The sequence below is a fragment of the Nerophis ophidion genome, linkage group LG17 (assembly GCF_033978795.1).
Source record: "Nerophis ophidion isolate RoL-2023_Sa linkage group LG17, RoL_Noph_v1.0, whole genome shotgun sequence".
NCBI lineage: Eukaryota > Metazoa > Chordata > Actinopteri > Syngnathiformes > Syngnathidae > Nerophis > Nerophis ophidion.
Genome location: NC_084627.1, coordinates 8,062,192 through 8,081,496, shown reverse-complemented (window position 1 = coordinate 8,081,496; position 19,305 = coordinate 8,062,192). Strand labels below are relative to the sequence as shown.

The 19,305-nt window shown below is 37.7% G+C and overlaps 1 protein-coding gene across 1 annotated transcript in view; it reads left to right on the top strand.

Moving 5' to 3' along the window:
• The first annotated feature begins 2,275 nt into the window (after positions 1-2,275).
• The window catches only part of heatr1 (HEAT repeat containing 1), a 66,912-nt gene continuing 49,882 nt past the window's right edge, over positions 2,276-19,305 (top strand). Inside the window, exons 1-13 of the mRNA XM_061876043.1 lie at positions 2,276-2,413; positions 6,353-6,497; positions 6,568-6,784; positions 6,866-7,007; positions 11,407-11,508; positions 11,583-11,723; positions 13,655-13,866; positions 13,956-14,086; positions 14,153-14,234; positions 17,919-18,020; positions 18,091-18,208; positions 18,282-18,389; positions 18,476-18,568. Coding sequence (XP_061732027.1) covers positions 6,356-6,497; positions 6,568-6,784; positions 6,866-7,007; positions 11,407-11,508; positions 11,583-11,723; positions 13,655-13,866; positions 13,956-14,086; positions 14,153-14,234; positions 17,919-18,020; positions 18,091-18,208; positions 18,282-18,389; positions 18,476-18,568 — 1,590 coding nt within the window. The 5' untranslated portion in view covers positions 2,276-2,413; positions 6,353-6,355. The remainder of the gene's footprint in view (positions 2,414-6,352; positions 6,498-6,567; positions 6,785-6,865; positions 7,008-11,406; positions 11,509-11,582; positions 11,724-13,654; positions 13,867-13,955; positions 14,087-14,152; positions 14,235-17,918; positions 18,021-18,090; positions 18,209-18,281; positions 18,390-18,475; positions 18,569-19,305) is intronic.

The window sequence follows — 19,305 nt, the reverse complement described above, 5'->3', positions numbered from 1 at the left end:
TCCCCGTTTAAATAAAAAAATCTCATTTCAGTAGGCCTAAGGAACATGTTTTGCACAATTAAAGACTCTTAGCCAATCACAGCAGAGTTTAGTAAGATGGGCGTCCACAAGGACCAATCACAGTCCGAGGTGGGCGGAGTCCTGCGAAGTCCAAACGTGTTGTTAATTTAGCAGTTAGCATTAGCTTCGAGCTGACTGACTCAATTCAAAAATGCAACCCGTTTAAATATAATCACTGACTGCAGATATGTAGCAACTTAGGAACACCAAAGTGCGTCACCTACCGCTTTTGTTGTATTTAATAGGAGACAATCTCCTTAAAGTCGTCGATGAACCAACATTTAAATGTAGCGCCGGGCTCGGGTTCCACGTTCTTCTTCGTTAAATAATAAAGTGGAACTGTTTTTATAGCGTTGAAGTTAAGTTACCCGCCCCCATGCGGTTGGCATGATAACTACAATAAAATAAAATTGAAATAAAGTAAAAGTTTTATTTTTTTTTCTGATTATCATTATTGTATTAAGAGCCATAGTAGCATCAAACAGGCACTGAGTGAGCACAATGTGTCCGTCATGTCCTCATGTGTCATGTCTTTTTATTTTTTCGGACTATAATGTGCAATAATACTATGTGTGTATTTGTATATATATATGCATATGTATGGTAATGTATGTGGATATATATATATATATATATATATATATATATATATATATATATATATATTATTATTATTATTTTTTTAATTCATTATTTTTTAAATCTTTTTTTACTATTTATATTACTATTATTTATATATTTTACCATGAATTGATTCATGTGGACCCCGACTGAAACAAGTTGAAAAACTTATTGGGGTGTTACCATTGAGTGGTTTATTATACGGAATATGTACTGAACTATGCAATTTACTAATTAAAGTTTCAATCAATCAATGAAAACTGAGTTATTGTGTATGCACCTTAGGAGATCTGCTCCAATTTCGTTGTTCTTTGAACCTGTTCACTGTAATAATTACAATAATACTCAATTCTATTCTATTATATTATATTATATTATTATTTCTTTTTTTCACTATCATTTGTTTTTTCTTTATTTAATTGATGTATTTGCAAATACTATTTTGTTTTTCTTCTGGTTTCTTTTTTGAGGAGGAGGGTGAGGGGGAGTGGAATGGTTGGAATGTAAACAAAAAAATATATTTTGACATTTAGTGCAGACAACAGATATACAATGTATGTGAATATGATATAATACAGTGGTTCTCAACCTTTTTCAGTGATGTACCCCCTGTGAATTTTTTTTTTAATTCAAGTACTCCCTAGTCAGAGCAAAGCATTTTCGGTGGAAGAAGAGATAAAGAAGTAAAATACAGCACTATGTCATCAGTTTCTGATTTATTAAATTGTATTATAGTGCAAAATATTGCTCATTTGTAGTGGTCTTTCTTGAACTATTTGGAAAAAAAGATAAAAACTAAAAACTTGTTGAAAAATAAACAGGTGATTCAATTATAAATAAAGATTTCTACACATAGAAATAATCATCAACTTAAAGTGCCCTCTTTGGGGATTGCAATAGAGATCCATCTGGATTCATCAACTCAATTCTAAACATTTCTTCACAGAAAAAGAAATCTTTAACATCAATATTTATGGAACATGTCCACAAAAAATCTAGCTGTCAACACTGGATATTGCATTGTTGCATTTCTTTTCACAGTTATGAACTTACATTCATAATTTGTTGAAGTATTATTTAATAAATATATTCACAAAGAGTAGCAACTTGTCCAGGGTGTACCCCGCCTTCCGCCCGATTGTAGCTGAGATAGGCGCCAGTGCCCCCCGCGACCCCAAAAGGGAATAAGCGGTAGAAAATGGATGGATGGATGGATGGATTCATAAAGAATTTTTGAATTGTTGCTATTTTTCAATAAATATATTTATAAAGGATTTTTGAATCGTTGCTATTTTTAGAATATTTTTGAAAAATTTCACGTACCCCTTGGCATACCTTCAAGTACCCCCAGGGGTACACGTACCCCCATTTGAGAACCACTGACATAATGGATAGGAATGTCTGATGCTAGATGTCAATAAAAATAAAATGAAAAAAAAATAAAAATTAAAAAATAATAAGTAAAAGTGTTTTAACATTGATAACTGTTAATTGTGAGTGTCCTATCTTTTGATATGCATTTTTTTGTCTGTACTATAGTGTTTATTCATCTTTCCCGTTCTCATCTTGTGAAAAAGACGGTTTCGCTCAAAGACGAAAGCGGATGTGAGCGACCGAGAACCATCTCCGGTTGTGCGAAGAGGACGTAACCCGGAAGTGATCATCATCCGGCCGGCAGCAGGTCATCACATCCACGGGTCTCGCACATGTTGTGAAGAAAACAAGTGAAAAGGTTTGCCTGCAACTTCTTATCATATAAATGACGTCCGAATATTTTTGAACTTTGTTAAATATCCAGCATCGTTTGTCTTAGCTCGATGTGTGCGTTATTCGGAAAACTAGCCACATGCTAAACATGCTAATGAAGCTAAGTGATCTAACTTCGCACAATCTCATTTATTTGATACTCGAGTTGTTTTTATTAACATTTAGACAATCCTCAGTCAAACTTTAGACTTCCTCGCAAACTACAAATCCTTTGACTTACTATATTTTGGAAGGACTTTTTCCAAATCTGCGAGTTAGCAGCTGTAAAACATTTGCTGTTTTTTTACTCCAAAACACAATTTCCATAGATTTTTGTGTTAAATAAATGTGAATGTGTTTATTGAACACAATTATTCCACTGTAATGTCGTCCCGATACCAATACTTCGGTACCGGTACCAACATTTATTTTGATACTTTTCAGTACTTATCAATACTTTTCTAAATGAAGGGGACTACAAAAATGGCATTATTTGCTTTATTTCAACAAAAAAAATGTTAGGTTACATTTTAACATATGTTTGTGTAAACTATTTTCATGGACTTGCCTCTTTGTGATGTTCAGTTCTTGTTATAAGCTGTTAAACTGTATATGCCTTGCGCTCTTATTTTGAAGGCGCTAAGAGCGGAAGACATATACTGTGTAACAGCTTATACTAGGAACTTAAATGCCTACTGAAAGCCACTACTAGCGACCACGCAGTCTGATAGTTTATATATCAATGATGAAATCTTACATTGCAACACATGCCAATACGGCCGCTTTAGTTTACTAAATTGCAATTTTAAATTTTGCGCGGAAGTATCATGCTATAACGTTGCGGTAAGATGAAGCGTGTGCATGACGTCACGCATTGTAGAGGACATTTTGGTCCAGCACCGTCGTCTCTTTTCATCGCATAATTCCACAGTATTCTTGATTTCTGTGTTGCTGAATCTTTTGCAATTTGTTCAACTATTAATGGAGACGTCAAAGAAGAAAGATGTAGGTAGGAAGCGGTGTATTGCGGCCGCCTTCAGCAACACAAACACAGCCGGTGTTTCCTTGTTTACATTCCCGAAGGTGAAGCTTTACTATGGAACAGAGCGGTCAAGCGAACATGGTTCTCTACCACATGTAAACCGGCAGGTTTCGGTGAAAAAATTGTGATAATAAGTCGGCTCTTACCGTAGACTTGAGCGGAGCGCTTGTGTCGTTCCTCCTGCACCTGTCAAAGAGGCAGCTGCGGACTCTCTTGTCTCCTCCCACCGGCCGCTCCTACAGTCGGATGCTTCCACCGTGGAGGAGGGAGAGAGAAAAAAAATCTCAGCCCGGCCCCAACAGCTGCCTTCGCCTTGTCGAGAAACGTGGCTTCCCCCGGAGACACTGGCGGTCACCACACCCCTCCGACTTTCAGGTTGTACAGTTACGAACATATAATCTCACTAAAACTAGTAACACAATAAGCAGATAAAGGATTTTCCAGAATTATCCTAGTAAATTTATCCAATAACATCTGAATCGCTCTGCCGTCTCGTTTTTTTTGTAGTCCTTCACTCTCTCTTTCCTCATCCACAAATCTTTCATCCTCGCTCAAATTAATGGGGAAATCGTCGCTTTCTCGGTCCGAATCGCTCTCGCTGCTGGTGGCCATGATTGTAAACAATCAGGATGTGGCCATGATTGTAAACAATCATGGCCACCGGGCGGCATAGCTCGGTTGGTAGAGTGCCAGCAACTTGAGAGTTGCTGGTTCGATTCCCGCTTGTGCCATCCTAGTTACTGCCGTTGTGTCCTTGGGCAAGACACTTTACCCACCTGCTCCCAGTGCCACCCACACTGGTATAAATGTAACTTAGATATTGGGTGTCACTATGTAAAGCGCTTTGAGTCACTTGAGAAAAGCGCTATATAAATATAATTCACACAATGTTCAGATGTGAGGAGCTCCACAACCCGTGACGTCACGCGCACATCGTCTGCTACTTCCGGTACAGGCAAGGCTTTTTTATTAGCGACCACAAGTTGCGAACTTTATCGTCGATGTTCTCTACTAAATCCTTTCAGCAAAAATATGGCAATTTCGCGAAATGATCAAGTATGACATAGAATGGACCTGCTATCCCCGTTTAAATAAGAAAATCTCATTTCAGTAGGCCTTTAAGTTCCTGTTATAAGCTGTTATACAGTATATGCCTTGCGCTCTTAATTTGAAGGCGCTAAGAGCGGAAGACATATACTGTATAACAGCTTATAACAGGAACTTAACATCACAAAGAGGCAAGTCCATAAAAATAGGTTACATTTGTTATTGCAATTTAGTCCTTAAATAAAATAGTGAACATACTAGACAACCTGTCTTTTAGTAGTAAGTAAACAAACAAAGACTCCTAATTAGTCTGCTGACATATGCAGTAGCATACTGTTAATATCTATTTTGTTTTCTATTTCAACATGTTCTATCTACACTTCTCTTCAAATGTAATAATCACTTATTCTTCTCTTCTTTGATACTTTACATTAGTTTTGGATGATACCACACATTTGGGTATCGATGCGATACCAAGGATGATACATTGGTCATATTCAAGGTCCTCATGTGTCCAGAGACATATTTCCTTAGTTTATAAACATTGTATATATATATATTTTTTTTAAAACGAAAAACATTTTGTGATGATAAAAAAATATTGATGTAATCATAGTAGTATTGACTAGATACGCTTCTGTACTTGGTATCATTACAGTGGATGTTAGGTATAGATCCACTCATAGCGTTTGTTTACATTCATCGATTGAGACTAAATTGTAGTGTCGTCCCGATATAAATATTTTGGTACTTTTTGATATTTTCTAAATGAAAGGGCACAACAAAAATGTCATTATTGGCTTTATTTTAACAAACAATCTTAGGGTACATTAAATGTAAGTTTATTATTGTAATTAAGTCCTTAAATAGAATAGTGAACATACTACACAACTTGTCTTTTAGTAGTAAATAAACAAACAAAGACTCCTAATTAGTCAGCAGTAACATATTGTGTCATTTATCTACCTATTATTTTGTCAACATTATAAAGGACAAACTGTAAAAACTTATTATTAGTCCACTTGTTCATTTACTGTTAATATCTAGTTTTTTTTCTATTTCAACATGTTCTATCTACACTTCTGTTGAAATGTAATAATCACTTGTTCTCTTCTTTGATACTTGACATTAGTTTTGGATGATACCACATCTTTAGGTATTGATGCGATACCAAGTAGTAACAGGATCATACATTGGTCATATTCAAAGTCCTCATGTGTCCAAGGACATATTTCCTGAGTTTATAAACATCATATAAATAAAACGATTTTGTCATGCTAGAAAATATTGATGTTATCATAGTAGTATCGACTAGATACGCTCCTGTATATGGTATCGTTATATTGCATGTTAGGTGTAGTTCCACCAATGGCATTTGCTTACATTGTGACGCCAGTGAGCTACGGTGTGCAGTGAAGCATGTTTAGCTATTCCTTGTCCTGCAGTGATAATGATACGTGTAAGAAAACACCATGGAGGCGAGGATTAGTGATATAGAAGTAGATAAAACACTGTGGATGGACATTTAACCGCTAGCTAGCTTGTCATGTCTTAAAGCAGCTCTTCCTGAGGGTGTTATAACTTCACTTTTATCTTTACTTTTCACACCAAAATGCGTCCATTCTCCCTTTTCTGTCTACACGCTGTGTCTGCTTGTAAGTACTCTGTGTGTGTGCGCTGCCAAACATGCTCCTCTGCTTGTAAAACCAGCTGTGTTACGACGTGACGACAACGGGGGGGGCGGTACTTTTTAGAGGCTGTATAGTACCAAATTTGATTCATTAGTATCGCGATACTATAATGATACCAGTACACCGTATTGCACTGATTTTGCAGATCATGACGTCATTAGCCCACCAGCTGAAGCGGCTGGCTCTGCCTCAGAGTGACCCCGACTTGCTGACACGAACAGAAGTGGCGTCGCTCCTCTTTGACCCCAAAGAAGCGGCCACCCTCGACAGGAGCACCTTTTACGCTCTCGGTGAGTCTGATCGAGACCCCGTCGTTGTCGCCTTCCACATTTGAAACTTCTTGTTCTCGCTCCTCTGCAGGCTGCACGGGGCTGGAGGAACTTCTAGGGCTGGAACCGGCCTTCTCGGAGTTCCAAGAGTCTTTGTTCAGCCGGGCTTCGGTGACGCTGGAACGCAGCGTCCAGTCCAAGGAGGTCAACCGGAAACTGGACGCTGACGTCGCTCTGTTCTTCACCCGCCTGTCCCCGTACTTCCTCCTCAAACCGGCGCACAAGTGCATCGAATGGCTGGTCCATCGGTATGCTGCCGGTCAGCGACGCTCACAAAACGACATATTCCGATTCAAATCTAAATGTATTGTCTGTTTACGCGCACGCAGCTTCCACGTCCATCTGTACAGTCCTGACAGCCTGCTGGCTTGCGTGCTGCCGTACCACCACACCAACACCTTCGTCAGGGTGCTGCAGCTCCTCAAAATCAAGGACGCCACAAACCGCTGGAACTGGTTACATCCTCTCCAGGTGACACGTCTCCAAATGTCCCTTTTTCCAGGTCCCATACCGATTAGTAGTAGTCAAGAAGGCCGATAAGCCATATTTTAGTCCACACGGGTCAAACTCAAGGCCTGGAAATAATATGTCTAAATAAAGTACTATAACTTTTCTTACTAAATATATTATTTTTCTATTTTGGGGGAAAATAAATATATGTACTCCATGTAATCGCAAATGATGTTAACTTAAATATTGTCTAATCATCCAAAAATATATTATCAAACTTTCAAACCATTTTTTAAATGGAAATAAATACTTATATTAATGATTTCAAAGCTAATTAAAGCTGCAAGCAGCGTTGGTCAGGTCCGCCTTTGGCTGCCGCCCCTGAGACCCACGGCTGGATAAGCGTTAGAAGACGCCTTGGTGCCACTATTTTGAGAACCTAATGCATTGTGAAAGTAATGCGATTGTTGTATTGAAGTGAAAATATCAAACTTCCTGTTGATTTTTGCTAAAGTATGTTAATTATTAAAATGTAGGTCTAAGTGAGACCTACATAGTGTTTTTCGTTTCATGTCTCTCTGACATTCCTACCGGAAGTTACAAGCAGTTTTGTCTGTGTTTTCTTCCTAGGAGCAGTTTGTCCGTGTTGTATTCCTAGGGGGGAGGTAGAGCGCAATTTTGAGTTTTGAGGTTAGGTTTTTTTCATCAGATCGCAATTTTTACCAGACCTGATGTGTGTGTCAAGTTTGGTGAGTTTAGAAGCATTTTAAGGGGGTCAAATAACAGCTCAAAGAGGCAAAAATTACTTTTTTTAGGAGACTTTGGACAGGGGTTCTTTGAAGGCGCGTAAAATCAAAACCTGAGAACTTATCAAAACTCTGTTCTATACTTTTAATCAGAAGGGTTCAATCTCTCTCCTGTGCGAGTTTGAAACCAAAACAACAAACGAACTCAGACGAGATAATGTTTGAAGAATGGTGACTGGTTTTTACAAAACTTTTGTTTTGAAGGGGGGATTGCAAACTTCCTGTTGATTTTTGTTGGGGGTTGTCAATCTATGAAATGGAGGTGTAAGCGAGACCTACATAGAGGTTTTTGTTTCATGTCTCTCTGACATTCTTACCGGAAGTTACAAGCAATTTTGTCTGTGTTTTCTTCCTAGGAGCAGTTTTTTCAGTGTTTTATTCAAAAATAGCGCTAGAGCGCAATTTTGAGTTTTGGGGTTTGTTTTTTTCATTAGATCGCAATATTCGCCAGTCCTTATGTGTGCCAAGTTTGGTGACTTTTGAAGCATTTTAAAGGGGTCAAATTACAGCGCAAAGAGGCAAAAATTGCATTTTTTGCGAAAATTTTATTTTGAGGGGGTTTTTGCCAACTTCCTGTAGATTTTTGCTGAAAGAAGTGAGTTTATTAAAATTGGGTCTAAGTCAGACCTACATAGGAGTTTTTGTTTCATGTCGCTATGACATTCCTAACAGAAGTTACATGCAGTTTTGTCTGTAATTTTTTCCTAGGGGTCGCTAGAGCGCAATTTTCATTTTGGGGGATTGGTTGCTTAATATGTTGGGAAAGTTTGCTATACCGACGTGTGTGTCAAATTTGGTGAGTTTTGAAGCATGTTAAGGGGGTCAAATTACAGCGCGTAGGTGCGGAATAATAATAAAACACAGCAGTTTCAATAGGGTCCTTGGCCCATGGCAAAGGACTCCACAGGAGTCCTTTGCCATGGGCCTGCGGACCCTAATTATCCATCAAATTGTGCAATGTAAAAGTAGCAATAGATTTCATGGTCAAATTGTGACATTTACTCTGGTTTTTACAGCATTTTTATCTGAATGACATTTTTTTTTTTTTTTTTTTTTACTCTAATAAACTGTTGTGTCGTTTTGGTATTTACTGTAATACACTGAAAAATCTGCACTTGTTGAAAACACAAACAGGCAGCTCTAGTGCCGACATTTTACTGTATAATAGCATTTTTTTTATTTACAGTAAAAAAACTAACGTAAATTTTACAGTAAAATTCTGGCAGTCTTTTAACCCTAAAAACAGCAGTATTCTTTTTCCATTTACAGTAATATACACAACATTTTGAGGTGAAATTATTCCAACGTACTATATTTTTTATACATTTTAGTTTTTAAAAAATCTACTAATAAAATGCAAAAAAACCAATACTTTTTTTACTGTAATAAACTGTGGTGTCGTTTTGGCATATACAGTAATATACTGAAAAATCTACAGTTGTTGAAAACACAAACAGGCAGCTCAAATACCAAAATATTTCTGTAAAATTGCATTTTTTTAATTTAAAAAACAAATGTGAATATTACAGTAAAATTCTGGCAACTGAGCTGCCTTTTTTTAACTCCAAAAACAGCAATACTCTTTTTTTTTTTTTTTTTTTTTTTTTTTTTTTTTTACATTTGCATTAATATACACCACATTTTGAACTGAAATTATTGTAATCTACCATATTCGTTATACATTTTAGCTTTAAAAAAATCTACCAATAAAATGCATAAAAAAACTGTACTTTTTTTTACCGTAATAAACTGGGGCACTATTTTGGCATTTACAGTAATACACCGAAAAATCTACAGTGGATGTGGAAAACACAAACAGGCAGCTCACGTGCCAAAATTTTACTGAAAAAATATACTTTTTTTTATTTATAGTAAAAAGACAAATGTAAATTTTACTGGAATATTCTGACAACTGAGCTGCCTTTTTTAACCACAAAAACAGCAGTGCTCTTTTTCCATTTACAGTAATCTGCACTACATTTTAAGGTGAAATTATTGCAATTTACTAGATTTTTTTATACGTTTTAGTTTTTCAATGAATCTACTAATAAAATGCATGAAAAAAAACAGTATTTTTTTACTGTAATAAACTGTGGTGTCGTTTTAGCATTTACAGTAATACACCGAAAAATCTACACTTTTTGACAGCACAAACAAGCAGCTCAAGTGCCAAAATTTTACTGTAAAATTTCATTTTTTTTGTTATTTACAGTAAAAAAACAAATATACATTTTACAGTAAAATTCTGACAACTGAGCTGCCTTTTTTTTAACCATAAAAACAGCAGTACTCTTTTTACATTTAAAGTAATATCAACTACATTTTGAGGTGAAATTATTGCAACTTACTATATTTTTCATACATTTTAGTTTTTTAATAAATCTACTAATAAAATGCATTAAAAAACAGTACTTTTCTACTTTAATAAACTGGTGTCGTTTTGGCATATACAGTAATACACTGAAAAATCTAAACTTGTTGGAAACACAAACAGGCAGCTCAAGTGCCAAAATTTTACTGTAAAATTATTTTTTTATTTACAGTAAAAAACAAATGTAAATTTTACAGTAAAATCCTTTACGTTGAATAGTTAAATCATTCTGAATGTACTACGAATGAAGAAAAGTAATGTGTGAATAATGTCAATAACTAGATGAACTATCTGGCTGTGAAGTGGACCTTAGTAAGGTTGTAAATACTGTATAGAGTAGGCTAACCCATGTGGTTCCTGTGGATGTGAACATAATTACTGTAGCGACTCAATAACTTAGTGAGTGAAACAGACAAAGTAATGGGTAAATAATGTCAATAAGTAGATGAACCATCTGTTGCCGTGAAGTGAACACTGTCAAGGTTGTAAATACTGTATAGAGTACGCTAACCCATGTGGTTCCTGTGGATGTGAACATAATTACTGTAGTGACTAAATAACAGTGACTGAAACAGACAAAGTAATGTGTAAATAATGTCAATAACTAGATGAACCATCTGTGGCCGTGAAGTGAACACTGGTAAGGTTGTAAATACTGTATAGAGTACGCTAACCCATGTGGTTCCCGTGGATGTGAAAATAATAACTGTAGTGACTAAATAACAGTGACTGAAACAGACAAAGTAATGTGTGATTCATGTCAATAACTAGATGAACCATCTGTGGCTGTGAAGTGAACACTAGTAAGGTTGTAAATACTGTATAGAGTACGCTAACCCATGTGGTTCCCGTGGATGTGAACATAATTACTGTAGTGACTAAATAACAGTGACTGAAACAGACAAAGTAATGTGTGAATCATGTCAATAAGTAGATGAACCATCTGTGGCTGTGAAGTGAACACTAGTAAGGTTGTAAATACTGTATAGAATAGGCTAACCCATGTGGTTCCTGTGGATGTGAACACAATTCATAATTTTTCAATTATTTAATCAACTTAATGGTGTTTTTTTGTACAAATTTTTGCTGAAATACCAGGAGGTTATTTTCGGTCTTTTTCATGAAGTTGAAATCACATGCCTGATATACACAACATTTGTCAAAATGCCAAATATTGGTGCTGATACTCGTTATCTTTCTTCCCCCTCCTCAAGATTTACGAGTCTCCCTTTGTGTTGTTTAGAAAGCAGGTGTGAAGCTGGCCAAAGGCACGCTGATCACCCACTGCTACTCGGACCTGAGCTTCATGGACTTCATCTGCACCATGGTCACCGCCTCCATTAAGGTTACACAACCAATGGGATTCAGAGAGGACATTGTCACATGTTTCTGTCCTCACACCTTTTTTGGTCTTGAAAGGCTTACACGGGACATTCAAAAAGCTTCTCCCAGCTCCGGGTGGTCTTCTCCTTCTACGCCTCCACCATCGTCGCCGCTCTGGACGCCGTGGACAAAGTGTCCGACGCCATTCTTTCCAAATTGTTGCCATACGTGCAGAAGGTACCCAATTTTATTCTAGTTTGATGATCCATCCATCTTCTTCCGCTTATCCGAGGTCGGGTCGCGGGGGCAACAGCCTAAGCAGGGAAACCCAGACTTCCCTCTCCCCAGCCACTTCGTCTAGCTCTTCCCGGTGGATTTTTACTATTATCGTTGTCTGTAATATCCTATTAAGCTGCTGGTGTCAAACTTGCATAATTGGCTTAGATGCAAATATTTTTTTTATCTTTAAACCTTAGTGGCCACATGTGTGGACAGCACCTTTCAGCTTTTATTTCAAAAATGGTGTACTCTACTGAATCGAGGTCTTACGGCCGCTTATGTGGACACTTATACTGCCATCTGGTGGTGTCAGAGGAGTATAACATACAATGGAATTTGGGGGAAAAAAGTGTAAAAATAAGAATTTGCATGTCCCTAAACATGAAGTACACATTTGTGTACTTATGGACTAAGTATATCATATCAAAAGATGATTCATAGTTTTTATTCCAATTATGGTCCAATAAGCCCAAATAGCAGAGAGAAATAAAAATAAAGCATCTAAACAAACAGCTTGGGCCTTAAGAGGTTAATTAAATCTACGTATATTAGTATCAACATGTTTTTTTGTTGTTGCATTATGTTGATTTTTACAATTGTTGATAGTTTTTTCTTACTACAATGCAACGTACGCAGCACATTATTCTGCTGTCCCACAAACTGAAATTTAGTTTTAAACTCTAGAATAAAAAACTTGATTGTTGATCGTCCCCACAATGAAGTTAGTTTAAAAATCAGCACACAAGGAAAAGTGCAAAAATATACCAGAGAAGTGCACATATGTGTGGGACTATTGTTTAATCGATGATACAGTTTGGTATTGTTGCATTTGGACCAGATGTTCCTCCAAGGGAATTTAAGTTATAAGCTGAGTTTAAATGATCACCCAGAACAGAATAGGTATTTTGCAATTTATTCCAAAGCTTTGGAGAGTCCAACCTAAAAAACAACACATTCAAATCGCGTCACCTAGTTGATCTGAAAACCTTACGGAAGCGCTGTCTTCTTCAATATGTCCCTCGCCCCCACCCTCCGGAACGAATACACATGTCTATTGTCCTCCTTAGCTGAGTTCAGGATGAGATAAGAAGGGAGTATTGCTACTCCTCACATTCCTAAAGCCAAGGTTACTTTGCAGTGTACCATGGACATGAGATTATAAAATAGAAAGAGTACAAATGGAAAACACTGGCTATTTCAAATATGAATATAGAAATAAATAAATCTTAAATATGGATATATGTAGACATCTATCTCCATCAGTATCAACTAAAAAAAAAAAGCAATACAACCATATGGGATAAAGGTTGGTTCATATGTTGTTAGCTTAATGCTAAAAAAAATGTACAGCCCCATTGACAGGCTAACTAAACTTAGCATCAGGATTATGTTGAACTTGTTCAAGCAGAACAAAATTGACATAAAACGGACCAAGCTGTTTGTTTCGTGTTTTTTAATTTTTTATTTCTCTTTGCTATTTGGGCTTATTGGACTACAATTAGAATAAAAAGTAAGAATCATGTTTTGATATGATATCCTTAGTCCATATGTATACAAACATGTACTTCATGTTTAGTGACATGCTAATTCTTATTCTTACACTTTTTTTATCCAAATTCCATTGTATGTTATACTCTCCTGACACCACCAGATGGCAGTATAAGTGTCCACATAAGCGGCCATAAGACCCAGATTCAGTAGTGTACACAATTTTGGAAATAAGAGCTAAAAGGTGCTGTCCACGCTTGTGGCCACTAAGCCTTTAGAGATTTTAAAGGAGCCATATGTGGCCAGAAATGGTACTGCAAACCCAGTCAAAATTCTGTAGTCCCCTCACTAACCGATGTTGCCAGACCGTGTACCTAACGAAGTGACCTGTCCTCCCCAAGGGGCTGAATTCGAGGCTGGTGGACTTCAAGGCGGCCACCTACATGGTGGTGTGTCAGATGGCGGTGAAGGTGGTGATGGAGGCCGGTCTCATCGACACGCTGGCCGTGCAGGTCAGCAAGTCCCTGCTCAAAGAACCCGTGTTAGCCAAAGAGGGGCTGGGCTGCCTCGTCGTGCTGCTCCAGAGCCAGAAGGAGGGTGCGGCCGGGTCCAGGTAGGATGACGTCCAGCAACACACCCGAGCGCGTGAAAGCGTCGCCCCGCCGTTCACCGTGTATGCATATGTGTGTGTGTGTGCTCCAGATTCTGCGGCCGTCTGTGCTCCATGCCAACGCTGGCGTCCACCCTGCAAATCATGGCAAACACCCACGACGTCAGTCCTCTTCTGCGCTACCTGCTGCCTCACCTGGTCCATGTCGTGTTCAGCAGCTCAGGTGAGAGCCGGTGCCTTTTGACCGGAAGCAAAAGAGTCTTGACCATTTTGAGTGTTTGTGCTCCAGATGAGCCGGACGTCTCTGGTGTGTTGGAGTCGCTGGTGCAGTCCGTCCCTCTGACCAAAGGCCTGGACAAACGTCTTGCTCGGTAAACTCCTTCCTCACGCGCCAATTAGCATATTTTGCTTTGTGCTCGCTTGTTTAGTTCCTAAAGTTACCAAAACAACAAATTTGTTCCGCTTCCTGGCACTGTCAGGTTCAAACACTGATGACATCTATTAAACAGACAAGAAGCAAGGAATCATGCAGGGACAGAGTTCAATTTAGCTCATGAGGAGAACGCATGGAGCTGCACACTTAGTCACAGTCTCACCCTACGCTCTTAAGGCAGTGGTTCTCAAATGGGGGTACGCGTACCCCTGGGGGTACTTGAAGGTATGCCAAGGGGTACGTGAGATTTTTTTTAAAATATTCTAAAAATAGAAACAATTCAAAAATCCTTTATAAATACATTTATTGAATAATACTTCAACAAAATATGAATGTAAGTTGATAAACTGTGAAAAGAAATGCAACAATGCAATATTCAGTGTTGACAGCTAGATTTTTTTGTGGACATGTTCCATAAATACTGATGTTAAAGATTTCTTCTTTTTTTTTTGAAGAAATGTTTAGAAATTAACATGATGAATCCAGATAGATCTCTATTACAATCCCCAAAGAGGGCACTTTAAGTTGATGATTACTTCTATGTGTAGAAATCTTTATTTATAATTGAATCACTTGTTTATTTTTCAAAACATTTTTAGTTATTTTTATATCTTCTTTTCCAAATAGTTCAAGAAAGACCACTACAAATGAGCAATATTTTGCACTGTTATACAATTTAATAAATCAGAAACTGATGACACAGTGCTGTATTTTACTTATATCTTTTTTTCAACTAAATATGCTTTGCTCTGATTAGGGGGTAGTTGAATTAAAAAAAAATTCACAGGGGGTACATCACTGAAAAAAGGTTGAGAACCACTGATTTAGTTCTTAAAGTTACCAAAACAACAGATTTGTTCCGCCTCCTGGCACTGTCAGGTTCAAACACTGATGACATCTATTAAACAGACAAGAAGCAAGAAATCATGCAGGGACAGAGTTCAATTTAGCTCATGAGGAGAACGCATGGAGCTGCACACTTAGTCACAGTCTCGCCCTACGCTCTAAGGTTCAGCTCCCGCGTCCCTCTATTTACTCAGGAGTTCCATAGTCAACATCACTGAGGCCGCCTCTATAAGGAGTGGTCACATATATTATGCAAAGCAGGTCCAGTACGCACAATATGTGACGGAATGTGCTGGGCTTTGTGATTTCCTTGTTTCTGCTTCGTCTGTGTGCTGTCATCTTCGTTGAGGTCCTTGAAGTCCTTGGCTGTTAGCGTGCTAAAACAAAGATAACATCTGCGGCTGAGGCCACCCCTCAGACAAGAAGTTTTGTCCTTGCACAGATAGAAAAATGCAGCTTGAGCACAGAAGCTAATAACCACAGCAACGGACTTTAAGGATACTAAAGTTGTGTGATAATATATATATATACATGATTATTCTAAAACGCGTTGGTTTGGATAAGTAAAGGTCATGTGGATAGAGCATGCTAGAAAATGTCTGATGCGTTGCAACAGTCAGCCTTATTTAAAACCTCTTAAGGCCCAAGCTGTTTGTTTACATGCTTTGTTTATTTCTCTTTGCTATTTAGGCTTGTTGGACCCTAATTATAATACAAACTAAGAATCATCTTTTGATTTGATGTACTTTGTCTATAAGTAACAAACGTGTACTTCATGTTTAGTGACATGTGACCATACTTGCCAACCCTCCCAAATTTTCCGAAAGACTCCCGAATTTCAGTGCCTCGCCCGAAAATCCCTCGGGATAACCATTCTCCCGATTTCCGGCCGGACCTGAGTGAGGACAGCCTGTCATCACGTCCACTTTTCCTCCATTGTTGTGTGTGCACAACTGCACATACTACATGAAGGAGACTATTATATATGTCTCCGTTATCCATAGCTTTATCTATAACCCATAAAGTAGGCAGGCACGGAGCTATTTCTCACCATCTGTTTATTCCAGCCGGCACGTTGATACACCGACACACAACATCCGGAATCCCATCATGCGTTGCTTCAAAACTACGACAAGTAGTAATGTCCGGAAAAAAGATAGTGACAGAGAATATAGAACCAGGATGGACAATTCAATCCTAAACTCACTCTTTTCCTGCAAATTAAATGTCACAGATGCTGCCCATACCTATGCTCCTTCAAAGGCTTTGATACTGGCTGCACAGCATTGCACTTCAAATACAACAATGAGTAGAGGAGTGTTATGTGTGTGTATGTGTAAATAAATGAACACTGAAGTTCAAGTATTTGTTTTATTTATATATATATATATATATATATATATATATATATATATATATATATATATATATATATATATATATATATGAAATACTTGAATTTCAGTATATATATGTTTGTGTGTAGTATAAAATAGTTCAATTGCAGTAAATATATATATATATATATATATATATATATATACGTATATAAATTAAAGAAATACTTGAATTTCAGTAGATATATATATATATACTTATATATATATATATATTATATATATATTATATATATATATATATAAATAAAATAAATACTTGAATTTCAGTAAATATATATATACTTATATATATATATATATATATATATTATATATAAATAAATAAAATGAATAGTTGAATTTCAGTAGATATATAGATATATATATATATATATAGTATCAAATAGTTGAATTTCAGTAAATTTATATATAAATTAAAGAAATACTTGAATTTCTGTGTGTGTGTGTGTATATATATATGTATATATATATATATATATATATATATATATATATATATAGTATCAAATAGTTGAATTTCAGTAAATATATATATATAAATTAAAGAAATGCTTGAATTTCTGTATATATATATATATATATATATATACATATATATATATACAGTATATACATACCGTATTTTTCGGAGTATAAGTCGCACCTGCCGAAAATGCATAATAAAGAAAGAGAAAAACATATATAAGTCGCACTGGAGTATAAGTCGCATTTTTGGGGGGAAATTTATTTTATAAAACCCAACACCAAGAATAGACATTGGAAATGCAATTTAAAATAAATAAAGAATAGTGAACAACAGGCTGAATAAGTGTAGGTTATATGAGGCATAAATAACCAACTGAGAAGGTGCCTGCTATGTTAACCTAACATATTATGGTAAGAGTCATTCAAATAACTATAACATATAGAACATGCTATACCTTTACCAAACAATCTGTCACTTCTAATCCATAAATTCCATGAAATCTTATACGTCTAGTCTCTTACGTGAATGAGCTAAATAATATTATTTGATATTTTACGGTAATGTGTTAATAATTTCACACACAAGTCGCTCCTGAGTATAAGTCGCACCCCCGGCCAAACTATGAAAAAAACTGCGACTTATAGTCCGAAAAATACGGTAGTATAAAATAAATACTTGAATTTCAGTAAATATATATATATAATGAGTTCGGAGGTCTCAAGGTTGGCAAGTATGCATGTGACATAAATAGTCATGAAACACATTGTGGTGTGAAGGTGTGTCCAAACTTTTGGCCTGTACTGTACGTGTGTTGGTTGGTCCGGTCCAGTTCTTTTTCAAAATGTTGAACATTTAATCAAGAATTCAATAGTGACAATAAATTGTAATGTTTGTATGTTTGTTTCTCCAGTTTGCTTCTGGATGGTTACATGAGTCAGACAGAGCTCAGCGAGGAAGAAGTCGCCGCCCTCAACCGGCGACTTCAGCCGCTTGTCCAACTGTTTGAGTCCAAGTGAGTGTTACTGCCACCTATTATACCGTTGGCAAAGGTGTTAAGCTGCGTGTGCTCCGACCGCCCCCAGGTACTGCTTGGCTTTAGACGGCGTGCTCTCGGGTCATGTGACCGACCTCAGCAGCTCGGAGCAGAAGCGTCTCTTCCATCACTTCCTCTCTCTGTCCATGAGCAGCGGCAAGTTCCAGGTGCAGTGAGTCGCCTCGGTCAGGCACACTTTCCAAGTTGGGACTAAAGTATTTTGTCGGGTCCGGGGAGCAGATTGTAGGGGACTCGGACACGTCGCTGCTGCTCAGCTTGAATCACCCGCAGCCTTCGCTCCGAGTCTCAGCGCTCCAGCACCTGAAGAGCGTCGTTGCCTCCGGGCAGGTACGCCGTCTTCTTCTTTACTCCTGAAGACCGCTTCTGTTCTGTGTCGGGCCACAGCTGACTTTGTTTCCTCTCCTCGACCGCAGAGTTTGGACCAAGACTTCCTGAAAGACGCCATCTTGGAGCGCTTGAAGGATGACGTGCTGGAAGTGGTCACCGCCGCTGTCCAAACCTTGGAGGTCAGCCGGGTCTCCCATGTTTTTATTAGTACTCATCAAGAACAGATCCTCTGTCTACTCCTGGCTCGCTGACAATAAGCTATCCATACAACGGAATCCATCCTATTTGGATCCCACATCAACTTAAAGAAAGTCAGTGACTTCACTATTAAAGTGGGTGACATTGTTATCACCAGGAAAGATGAGGTCATCTACCTAGGTTCCATTCTAGAGGCTAATCTTTCCTGTGATAAAATGGCAACCGAGGTAATCAAAAAGGTCAACCAACGAATGAGATTTCTCTACAGAATCTCCTCTCTGGTCAACAAAAAAGCACCTTGAAATTCTGGCGGGAACTCTCGTTCAAACCTTTTTCCATTACGCTTGCACCTCCAAAACCCTCAAATCTAGACTCCAAACATCCCAGAACAAGCTAGTCAGGTTACATCTAGACCTCCACCCCAGATCACACCTCACTCCTACCCACTTCTCCAAAGTGGGCTGGATCAGCGTGGAGGACAGAGTAAAACCACTTGCACTGAGCCTAGTCTATAAAATCCGCTACACCTCCCTGATACCCAAGTACATGTCAAACTACTTCCTTAACGAGAATGACTGCCATAACCACAACCCCAGGGGGAGCTCCACAAACCACGTTAAACCCAGATTCCGATCTAACAAAGGTCTCTTTCTATGCCACATCAATGTGGAATGCACTCCCAACAGGTGTAGAAGAAAATGCATCTCTTGCCTCCTTT